The 12,756-nt window shown below is 36.1% G+C and overlaps 1 protein-coding gene across 5 annotated transcripts in view; it reads left to right on the forward strand.

Moving 5' to 3' along the window:
• Nucleotides 1-12,756, forward strand: part of LOC121424084 — a 58,604-nt gene that overhangs the window by 2,897 nt on the left and 42,951 nt on the right. For all 5 annotated transcript variants that reach the window (XM_041619671.1, XM_041619672.1, XM_041619673.1 and 2 more), the window contains exons 2-8: nt 877-1,031; nt 3,647-3,802; nt 5,498-5,653; nt 7,135-7,222; nt 7,768-8,035; nt 9,475-9,637; nt 10,299-10,471. In XM_041619671.1, coding sequence (XP_041475605.1) covers nt 877-1,031; nt 3,647-3,802; nt 5,498-5,653; nt 7,135-7,222; nt 7,768-8,035; nt 9,475-9,637; nt 10,299-10,471 — 1,159 coding nt within the window. The remainder of the gene's footprint in view (nt 1-876; nt 1,032-3,646; nt 3,803-5,497; nt 5,654-7,134; nt 7,223-7,767; nt 8,036-9,474; nt 9,638-10,298; nt 10,472-12,756) is intronic.

A 12,756-nucleotide genomic window follows, 5' to 3' on the forward strand; every position in this document is an offset into this window, starting at 1 on the left:
TGTGGTGTTAAGGATGTAAACCAGAAATGTGTTTTATTGGATGAATTTACTTATTTTACATCAGAATTTAATTTTAGCTGTTGCACCTAATGAAATTGGAATCTCAGTGTATTTTTGTAATTTTTATGTAAAAACACATTCCATAATATCTTAAAAAGTTTATGGATCTGGTTCATTAAACTTGGACATGATTGAACACATGATCAAGATCAAATTAAGGCCATTTTGGGTCAATGAACTCATGTTGGGGAAATCAAAACAAAATCTTAACCAAGGTTTAGTTTTTTAGAAGTCATAACTCTGAAACTTGGACATAAGAGTAATTAAGCATCAGTGAACATCCTGCCTGAGATTCAGGTCTCATGACCAAGGTTAATGGTATTTGTTTAATTTGCCATTGAAATGAAAGGTTATGGATCAATAGTTCATGAAATGTGGGCCTAAGGCTTATCAAGTTATTTGTGATTGTCTTGCACAAGTCTTCGGTCACACGATCAAGGTCGAATGTCATATATACATGTAGGGTCAAAGAACATATTATTTTATCATCATGTAAATGTTTTTTTTTTGTGCATGATTATTCTAGAGTCAGTTTCAAAGTCAGCACTGCTGTTATATTGAATTGTGTAATGCAGGCAAGACTGCGATAGGCGCTCCACTCATTTTCCCAGTAAAAAAAATAGGATAACGTCTGATTAATTACTGTGTAAGATAATCATTGATGAAACCTGATCCATTAGCAGGGAGACATACATGTACTATCCAAACATGTATGAAAACCTGAAATAATCATGATTTCATGTATTGCTATATCACTGTGATTTATCATACGGGTTTATGAATGAGATGAAAATGTTGTCCATTACTTTTCTACAGATGGATCTTATAATCTAGCATGTGAATACAGATACCATTACGATGGCCAGGTTCTCACAGGGCTAGACGGAACAGAGACTAATGACTACTCCGGTCTTAAGATTTCTGCTGACATCAAGCTCACACCACGTCCTGGAGAGCACGTAGTTATGCAGGTAAGAAGGGGGTACTATTATGTCAGTATTCTCAAAAGAGGTTTCAACTGTAAAATGGTACAACGCCATGGAGTATGCAGAGTTCTTGTTTCATTTAAGCATGAATTTAGTGCCTTTCGCCAAAAGCTCACATGATAAGACGTTTCTTAATGTATGCAATGAAAGAAGCAGAATGCTGTTAGTGGCAGATCTAACCAGTTTGAACACAATACCATTTCTAAAAGCCATATTGTTTTCGCAAAGTAGTCGGCTTCTCGGAACTGTTGTGTCTAATCCGGTTGGATTTGCACCTGAATGTATACAAAATCTGAATTATCCATGGTACCTTAAAGGACAAGTCCACCCCAACAAAAAGTTGATTTGAATAAAAAGAGACAAATCCAACAAACATAACACTGAAAAATTCATCAAAATCGGATGTAAAATAAGAAAGTTATGACATTTTAAAGTTTCGCTTAATTTCACAAAACAGTTATATGCACATCCTGGTCAGTATGCAAATGAGGAGACTGATGACGTCATCCACTCACTATTTCTTTTGTATTTTATTACATGAAATATGAAATATTCTCATTTTCTCCTCATTGTCAAGTGAAACCATGATTAATTCCTCCTTGAACATTTGGAATTGGCTTTGTTCAATACTCTATGATTTACATGATGAAAAACTTCCATTTGAGAACACTATACCCCAGTTCCCCTTCTCATCAATTCTCTTCTCCAGCCGTAACTGCCTCAAGAAAGCAATTTGAGTATCAAAACACCTGTTTCTTGACGTTGGTCCAAAGATAAAACAACAGCCCGGCATATACAGTCACAGCAGGGGGCCACACACGATGGGATGCATGCGCAGCGCTGAGTGCGGTCCCTGTAAGCATGCCGTCATTTTTATTCGCTTACTTTCCTTATTCCGAGGTAGATTTTCTTCGTTCGAAATTGAAAATGGACTAACATTGGGTTACTGAATACAATATGCCTTTGAAAACGTGATTAAATATGGAATACAATAATTTCATAGTTGTTCATCTTTTCGTCCTTTGCTCAACGCTCATATACTGGCCTGTGGGGGTGAAATTGAGACAGCAGGGATTACCCCTGGATTCCTTGGCCAAGCGCGGTTGATAAGGGCTTGGAAATGATTTTTAGGAGATCCAAATATCGTTTCAAAGGGAAGTTTGACGTAATGAGTCAACTTGGTCCTTATTATCAAATCTGTAAAATTTGAAATATTGTAGAATTCAAACAATAAAAAACAAAAGAAATAGTGAGTGATGGATTGATCATTGACTGACTCATTTGCATGACACTGAGTTGTGCATATCTCTGTTTAGTGAAAAATAAGCGAAACTTTAAAATGCCATAACTTTCTTATTTTACATCCGATTTTGATGAAATTTTCAGCGTTATGCTAGTTTGATTGTTCTCTATTTATTCAAATCAACATTTTTGTGAGGTGGACTTGACCTTTAATGTCACAAATGAAACCCTTTTCAAGAATGCAGGCCCTAACTCTTGATTTTAACACCTGCGAGTCATGCTTAATATCATTTTGGCATTTTTATCCTCCAGTTCCACATGGCCAAATTGCTTTAATGCGTTTCAAGTATTTAAAGAGGATATGATTGATTGATGGTATTTATTTCATTCATCATAAAAGAAACAAAGCAGAACAAAACAAGGAACATTCAAAGTTAACATACATTACTTGGAAAATTGTAAGATAATACAAATATTGATCAAAATCTGGAAAATGTTTAAAGAAAAATAGTTCACTTGACTTGTTATGGAGATGATAATATGGAGTATATATTCACTTGTAGTCTAGGATATAGGGGGCTTTATTCAGAATTTTTGGTGGGGAAGATTTGACAGGCTTATCAGGGGTAAAATTGTGTGCTGATTCCGAAAATGTCAGTCTTATCTTATTGACCGTACTCACGACATTTTGGCCATTTTGGCAAATTTTTGACCAAAAATGACCATTTTGACCACTCTTTGGAAAATGGTCCCTTAACAGAATGCTTTTGTACCCACATCCAATTAAAAGGGTCTATCCTAAGTAGAAATGCACCGAGATTCAGATAAAGTGGTTTCATTCGCCAAATCGAAATGGAAGTGGTCATTTTGGCCACGTTTTGACCAAAAGTGACCATTTTGATGATTTCTTTTGTTCGAAATGTGTTACAAAATAGATCAGAACTATGATTGGATGTCTTTTGAAATCCACATTTATTTTTAAAACGTGTGCGAGATCATAACTGTACTCTTGTGCACATGTTCTACCATCTGGTTTTATGGAAAAATGTTAAAAGTTCATTGGACGGTTTATTCTTTTTTCCGCAATCTTTGTTTTGTAAATTTTACATTGAAATTGTAAATAAAGTGTAACCACATTTTCATATAGATCAGATTTGAATATTTATTTTGTCTGGTATAATTTGCAGGACTATTCTATTTAACCAAAACTTTCTTAGACATGTGTTATCCAATTTTGTTAATGATTCTTTGATCAGCTGACTAATTATATGTTATTTTTTACTTGCCTACATTCCATTTTGTATGAACTGAATATTTATTTTTTGTTTGTCTATATTCTCTGTTGATATTTTTTTTAGATGAACAGTATATCAATAACGAGATTACAGGATGAAGTCAACAATCCTCTACAGCTTCAAGATCCTGCTTTGTTCCTACCTGTAGAGGGCGCCGAGGCCCAACGTCTCAAGGAAGAGTTACGCCAGCAAACAGACTTCTCATATGACATGGGCCAGGTATTTGTGCAGTAGAGCTAAACCATCTACTGAGGTCACCAAAGGGAAAGGTGGCCTGTATAGACAGGTTCTGTTAAAGGAAACAAAAACCCAAGAAGATAAGCAATCTCATTAGAAAGAGTATAATGAGAGGAACAATAAAAAAAAAAGTTTTATCAAAATTGGTTAAAAAGTCATGTCATGTCATGAGAAAATATGATTCACACCACATAAGGAAGTCAGGAGGAAAGGGGAAAATCTGAAAATTTGTGTACAAAACAAAGGGAGAGTTGTCCACAAATCAGCCATTTTGAAGCACGTTTGCCAATTTGAGGATCCTCATGGAAAGTACTACAAAACTTTTTAAACGTCCATATAACTTACTTATTTCATAACCAATTGATTAAATTTTGTTTAATTGTTCCTCTCATTTTACTATCTGCAATGAGATTGCTTATCTTCTTGCCTTTTGGTTTCCTTTAACACATATTCGTTTCATATTTTGATGAAAACTGTTTTTTGCCATAGACAGGTTTCACTGTTATTTGGTTTTGTCTTCTAACAATGCATTTGTTACCTTATTTTTTTTTGGCGGGGGATGGTTTTGTGGTAAAGGTTGCCATATTTTTTAGTTTATGGCCCCCAGTTTTTAGGGTTACATAAATGACTCAAGGTGCTGGTCATGACTTTAGAAATTTGATATTCTTGACTCAACTGAAATCAAAAGTTAAGTGACTTTTTACAACCCATTTTCTGGGGTGGTTTTGACCTTTAACAGCAGTTAGCAGTACATAAACATAATCTGCAGAGTATTTTATCAACATTTGTCATTCAACAAGTTATCACATTTGACAACATTACTTGAATTTGATTGGCTTAAAAGCATTGTTACTCTGGTATATGTCAGGTAAAATAGGACTTGTCAGATGAAATGTCTGACAAATCCTTTCATGGAATGCTCCCCTGAGGTACGCATGACCTTATTATGACGTCACTGCTGTGCATTTACATGTATCCTGAGAGATTGGTTGATGTCATTGTACACAACACCATGCTTTAATAAAAATATTAGTAAATAAGGGCGGAAATCTGTCTCCGAGGAAGGAGGGATCAGGGGCTGGAAAATTTGACAAGCAAAATAAAAAAAAGGTTATCACCCAATAAGTAAGGTCATCTCGTCCAAGATACACGTTTTATTTCAATTTCTTTCTTTCCATCATCATATAAGGCCGAAAATATTAGGGGGATATTTGATATTGTGTCCCACCTATTTTGGGTAGGGGGGAGGCGTCACCCTGGGATTTCCGCCCATTTTAGTAAATGACGAACACACATTGCTCATTTACAACATATGATACTTTTGTAACTTGCTTCCTTTTGCCAAAGTATGACGGCATAGGCTGTCTGTAATAATAACACACTCAACATTCACTCTGCAGAAATTATGTCACCAAGAAAACAAAACAAGTACTTTTCTCCCAAAAGTATTTTAGTTTGTCTAAACAAATGAAATTATAGTCTAATTTATTCTCAGTATAATCAATAAGTTATCTCAAAAAGATAAATTTGAGACTGGCTATTTATAACACACAGTCAATGACGGAGAGACTACACAATAGTGTTTGTCACTTCACTCCCTCTTTAAATGCACTGTCATCATGTATTGAAGCTTAATGTAAATCTTATTTGATTTATCATTGTCTTATTGTGGTTTAGGTTGATGTCATTTTCCATCAAAAAGACGAGTCGCTGACTTCGGTGAACATCAAACGGTCCATCATATCTCTCCTTGTCCTTGATCTGAAGGGCGAGTCGGATCCAGATTCTACGTTAACCGAACAAGGCCAGAAGACACTCTACACTGTTATGGAGGTTAGAAATCATTTGTTTGATAATTGGTTAAAGCTTTATTTGTTTTTATTTTTTTCAATTGAATTGTTGTGTATGGGCCCAGTGTTATTTAGATGAAATGCATGGATGAGGAAATACTTGAGGAAGTCATAAAGTTAAAATCATGAAGCATTTATTCATTGTTGAAGCAGAAGATCAGCGATGCAGTTCTCATATTAACGCAGTTACAAGTTTAATTTTAGTAGATATCAGCAAAGATTCAAATAAACAGGAAGTGATGATTATAAAATTCTGAAATTAATTTATGATCAGTAGACCACCTTTGTAATTATTACTTTTCAATCATTCTCTAGTTAAATCTAAAACATCTATCAGTTTATGCATTTTCATTATTCTTTTATAGAAATTTTGGAATTTCAATAAACACTGAGTTCGATTATTTTTTTGTAATTAGTATGTCATGTAACTTTGTGCTACGGGGAGGGGGGGGGGGGGTGATATGCTTCCGAGCAACAAATATAGGCCTATGTTTTTATCACCCATGACCACCGTGTAAGACTGCTCCATTCTTTATTATTTGTTTTTACCATGTATAAAAGTCATTTATGTTTGTATCATGATTTGATGAAATAATGATAATAATAATGATAATAGTAATAATAAAAATAAATTAGTAATAATCTGTTTCTCCAATAAATAAAATATCATTTTAAACATTGTATCATTAGTTTTGAGAGGTGTAACAACATGGGTCAGCTGTGCTCTCAACATACATGTATGCCCTGATTGGTCTAGTTTAAAACTGTCTATCAAACTCTTTAGTATGGTCAGTTCCCCCATGTCTGCGCGGTCTCCCAAGTCTGCGCACCCGCGTATCTGCGCGATTCTAGTAAAAGAAGATACGCAACGGGCATGAACTTTACACATGCAATACATAGGCAGGTATTCATTAAAAAATCCGACTCAAAATGGTGGAAAAATAATGAATTCAGGGCATTTCATGTGACGGCCTCAAAATGCAGCCTTTGTCATCAAAATCTCTGAATCGTGTGCAAAGTGAATGAGTGCGCAGACATGGGGTACCATTTTTTTTTCAATCTGAAAATGACTGCCCGAGGTTTTTTCAAGAAAATCTTATATTTTCTTTCATTTTTTAATGAGAAATTTGGTACACTTACTCTTAATAATGTAAGGAACACTATTAACCAAAATATTTTGTGAAATAAGAAGAAATTCATGTTAAATCTTAACTCAAATTGTTAGGTGCGCAGACTTGGGGCCCACCATCATATACATGTAAGGGATGAGGTGATGGTCATTGCAAGTGACTAGGGTTGCTATGAATCATAAATTATATATAACTCTTGTCCCTCAAGGTAGCTGACTCACTCAGCATCTTTAAGTGTAGCAGTTGCAATTATGGCTCCATTTTGTGACCATGTAAAGCAACTTTGGTTGAAGTATTTCAGTAATGAACCCACAATTGTTTTTCCTCCCTATAGGCCGGGGTTGCAGGGGAATGTGAGACTGTATACAATGTGAAGCCTTATGATGTGGAGGCCAAGCTCTTGACCAATGATATATTACAAAGTAAGTGATTTTGAATGTTAATTATGAGAGAGGGGAAGACAGGGAGACACAGTGAATGACAGATGAAGAGACAGAGAGATTCAAACATTTGTTTGAACCATTCTTTCTGAATTTTTATCTGATCAGATCAACAGAAAACTTTCTATTTTCAAAGTGATGATTGTCATGTAAATCATTGTGACTAATCTAGATCTGGGAGTGTGAAAGTGATGGTATCAGGTTTGAACCATTCTTTCAAAATCGTTTATCAAATTGAGTGAACAAAACATTATTTCCGTACTAAGCAATGTTCTGGAAACTGCGCTTATACAAGGCCTCTTGGCTGTATTCATGCAGTTACCCATTTCATATTCATTTTCACTCTTGTACATAGTTTCTCGTATCTTGCTTTGTATTTGTTTTTAACAAGAATGAAATAAATGCAAATTGAACTGGATTGAACTTTTTTGTCAAGACGGGTACTGACCTGTATCGCAGAATACTTTTATTGCAAGAATGCAATACCTTTCTCCATTTGCTGAATCCTTTCCCGTATCACCTTATAGGTGGTCAGTACAGACTCAACGTCACCAAAACCCTTAACTTCAACAAGTGCCGTGAAAGACCAGTGCAGCAGGGTGCGTTCCTTCTGAGTGGGTTTTCATCAGATCCAAGACTGAATGCAACGCAGAACCTGGTAGATTCCACCAGGGAGGTGTCATATTCTGTAACGGGTGATCGCAAGGGATTCTTGATCGACTCTGTTACCAGCCATGAGACTCACTCGGTTAGACCTTTTGGTGTTGATGGACCAAGCTTCTCTACTTATATAAGGTTGAGCATTGTTGTTATTTTATCCCTTCATATCTGCATGTTAAAGGTGAAATAAAGTAATTGCAGCAAAAAATTATTTCATGAGAAAGCCTTTAATATCAAGGTTAATTGCCATCACATTAGCATAGATCTAGATTTGGTACATTAAAACGGATAATTCTGATGATATCTAATATAAAAAGGCATATGTATGTGGGACAGTGTATTGATATTGCTTGGAAATATACCCAACACTTTATGGAATTCCATGCTTATTTTGCTAATTTCTTGGCAATTACACATTTTTTTACAGAGCTAATTGGCATGCACTTTGTTATTTATATCTACAGAAACTTGGGTGGTCATTTCATTGATTTCTGTTCAAACTCATTTGAGATAGTTTCTACAACTGGTCTTTATCTTTAACTTTACACTATGCTAGGTTCCAATTGGTTCAGATTCTGCTCTAGGCAGTAATCGTTTTAGTAAGAAATTTATCCACTTGTTGCTCTCTTGGTGAAGTAAATTGAATGGGATGCTGGAAGGAATCAAGATTTTTATTCTTAGAAATGCTTGACTGCCGCACTTCTAAAGCTAGGGAAGTATACTAGAATGGTCTGCTACTTTTAATTAGACAGTCTTCATAATGTGCCATAGAAAGGCATTGAAACCCAATCATAGTTTATATTTTCAAGATTGCATGATTGTGCACAATTTATTTCAAAGGAAAAAGAACAAATTATATGTATAAGAAACAATAATGATTATGATGATAATGATGCAACTCTACCAAATAGAATGCTTCGTAACTTCTGATAAAGTTTTCATGCTTTGTAAGTGTTGGGTGAAGAAAACTTATTGGGATAATGTGATATGTTTGAAGCAAAATGTGCGATGAATGGCCTGCTAAAGAAAGGGCAATTTTGAGGTCAACTTAAGCCTTAGATATCACACTTGGGAGAGTATGTCACAATAAGTTAAGTGTGAATTAAGTCTCACTTAAACTTCCATGTTACTTGTAGAACATAGGCTTACAGTTCATGTAAGACATCACCTCATTGGTCAGGTCCCGCTAAACATCTAATCATCGATGAGATTACTGAACTGTTTTATGTGTATTTAAGCTATACTTGAGCCTTTATACCCAAATCATATCAATGATGAATATTTCATACTGCTGGAAGGAGATAGTTCATCTTGAAGTTGGTTGAATCAATGACAGATCAAATGAAGCATTTGAGATCGTGGGAAGGGGGGGGGGGATGGGGGTGGTGCCTTGTACAAGGGGTAAGAAGTCAACTTTAGACATACTTTCATTTCCATGTTTTTTAATTTCATTCCTATTTTTTAGATAGAGGAAAGGGGGGGGGGTCATTGACATAAAACCAGTTTAAGCTAGACTTTTGACATCCCTTTATTTCCATGTTTTTGAATAACATTAAAATTTTCATTTTCTTCAGGCAAGATCTGCAGCACACTCGATCCAAGGTAGTTAAGAATGCGGACAATAGGGTTCCACCTTTGACGGCTTCTGAGCGGCTTTTTCCTAGACTTGTCTTTAAGTTTCCATCAAGTGATACGACTGAATTCACTAACCAAGAGCTCGTGCAAGTCTCCAATGTGGTAATTATCAAACCCTACCTCTAGCTTTCATTTTTTAATCGTCATTTACATGAGTATGAATTAATATGTGAGCATCATCAAACATATGCCAAGCTTACAAAATCCCTTATAACTAAAATGCAAATTGGGAACTATTTATTAAACTTTCTTACAATTGTAAATCATTTGACTATAATATTTCAAGCTATATCCTTGTTCATTTGTTTAAGTATAAAAGTGAATAGAATATTAAATGATTTTTGCTTATCTGAATAGCAAAATCAGATCAACCAGAACTTTATTAATGCTGAGTACATGTACTTTTTAGTTTTTCGAAAATTGCAAACCTCAAATTTATGCTAATGCATGTAGATTTCATGGAAAGTCAGACAATTAAAAAAAAAGGAAATATCAATGAATACCCTACCATCAAAAACACAGGAATTGTTGACAGCCCAAGAAGAATGCAATCACACAATTTATCGCATGCAACTGTACTGTGTTCTGCAATAATCTTAATTGTATATGAATCCTGCTTCGTATTTTAGGAAGAAATATTGGTCTAACTTTTGCAATCACACAGTTTATCGCATGCAATTGTACTGTGTTCTGCAATAATCTTAATTGTATATGAATCCTGCTTCATGTTTTATGAAGAAATATTGGTCTAACTTTTCCACAGATCGCCACCCTTGTCCAGGGCATTGTTGATGGCCTCGGAACAGAATTTATTTCCAATGACATTCCTGGAAAGTTTGCTGACTTGGTAGAAATCTTACGCAAGACGCCTTCTTCCAAACTCTCAGAGTTAATTAGCTTCGATACCCAGATGAGGGAAGAACATGATAGGCAGAGGTAATATTGCAGTTCTCCTAAACAATTTTTGTAGGCTTTTCAGGGAATAATTTTGCTTTACAAATTTGAATAGCATTTTTGGTCATAAGAGAAAAGCTCTCAACTAAGTAATGTACAGTTCTATGTAAAAATACGCTATACAAAAGACTTAGAGCATAGTAGTCTTTCAAAAATGTGGAGCAAATTGAGATGCAATACCAGGAAAAATTATTCCCTGCTTTAGCTAGAGCATGATTTGTTGTAAACTTAAGATTGATATCAACCATAAGACCAATTATGTTTTTATGTTACAAGACAGATACAATATATAATAGTTTTTAGGCCTATTATAAAGGATGGAATGAGATACCAGAAATATTCCACAAATCCAGAGAAGATGAGTGCAATATTGGCCCTAACGAGTGGAATATTTCCTGCTTTCCCATGAAGAAGAGCCATCCAATATTGATACCTTCATTGTTCACTATTGATTAGACTGGGCAGTACGGCAAGAATTATTGCCCGGAAAGTTTTGTACATAAGCCTCATCAAATTCATCAAATTTTGGTTCATTGTGGAATATGTTGTGTTATTGCCCAGGCTAACCACAAATCTGTACGTGCCTTTCGATGCACCATTAAAAAGGCTCCCTAAAGATATATGTTCAACTAGGTCATAAGACCAATTCAAAATGACCCCAGTATTACCCTCCTGGAAGGAAAACTGTGTCACACCATGTTTCACTACATTTTCACGGTGTGTTCACAGCATACTCACACAATGGACCTTTAAATGATGCTGATACACACTGTTCAAAATGTTCTCCAGTAGGGTGTGGTCATTTTTACTCACACTGTGAATGGTGGAACACAGTGTTCTCTCTAGTAGGGTGTGGTCATGTATACCCACACTGTGAATGGTGGAACACAGTGTTCTCTCCAGTAGAGTGTGGTCATGTTTACCAACACTGAATGATGTAACACAGTGTTTTGTCCAGTAGGATGTGGTCATGTACATGTATACCAACACTGTGAATGGTGTAACACAGTGTTCTCTCCAGTAGGCTTTGGTCTTGTATACCCACACTGTGAATGGTGGAACACAGTGTTTTCTTCCAGTAAGGTGTGGACATGTACCCACACTGTGAATGGTGGAACACAGTGTTCTCTCCAGTAGAGTGTGGTCATGTTTACCAACACTTTGAATGATGTAACACAGTGTTTTGTCCAGTAGGATGTGGTCATGTACATGTATACCAACACTGTGAATGGTGTAACACAGTGTTCTCTCTAGTAGGCTTTGGTCTTGTATACCCACACTGTGAATGGTGGAACACAGTGTTTTCTTCCAGTAGAGTGTGGTCATGTTTACCAACACTTTGAATGGTGTAACACAGTGTTCTCTCCAGTAGAGTGTGGTCATGTATACCCACACTTTGAATGGTTTAACACAGTGTTAAACACAGTGTTTAACACAGTGTTTTCTCCAGTAGAGTGTGGACATGTTTACCCACACTTTGAATGGTTTAACACATTGTTCTCTCTAGTAGGGTGTGGTCATGTATACCCACACGGTGAATGGTGGAACACAGTGTTCTCTCCAGTAGATTGTGGTCATGTTTACCAACACTGAATGGTTTAACACAGTGTTCTCTTTAGTAGGGTGTGGTCATGTTTACCAACACTGTGAATGGTGGAACACAGTGTTCTCTCCAGTAGGCTTTGGTCATGTATACCCACACTGTGAATGGTTTAACACATTGTTCTCTCTAGTAGGCTGTGGTCATGTATACCCACACTTTGAATGGTTTAACACATTGTTCTCTCTAGTAGGGTGTGGTCATGTATACCCACACGGTGAATGGTGGAACACAGTGTTCTCTCCAGTAGATTGTGGTCATGTTTACCAACACTGAATGGTTTAACACAGTGTTTTCTCCAGTAGGGTGTGGACATGTTTACCCACACTGTGAATGGTGGAACACAGTGTTCTCTCCAGTAGAGTGTGGTCATGTTTACCAACACTGTGAATGGTGTAACACAGTGTTCTCTCCAGTAGATTGTGGTCATGTTTACCAACACTGAATGGTTTAACACATTGTTCTCTCTAGTAGGGTGTGGTCATGTATACCCACACTGTGAATGGTGGAACACAGTGTTCTCTCCAGTAGATTGTGGTCATGTTTACCAACACTGAATGGTTTAACACAGTGTTCTCTTTAGTAGGGTGTGGTCATGTTTACCAACACTGTGAATGGTGTAACACAGTGTTCTCTCCAGTAGAGTGTGGTCATGTTTACCAACACT

This window comes from Lytechinus variegatus, chromosome 11 (assembly GCF_018143015.1).
Source record: "Lytechinus variegatus isolate NC3 chromosome 11, Lvar_3.0, whole genome shotgun sequence".
Taxonomy (NCBI): Eukaryota; Metazoa; Echinodermata; class Echinoidea; order Temnopleuroida; family Toxopneustidae; genus Lytechinus; species Lytechinus variegatus.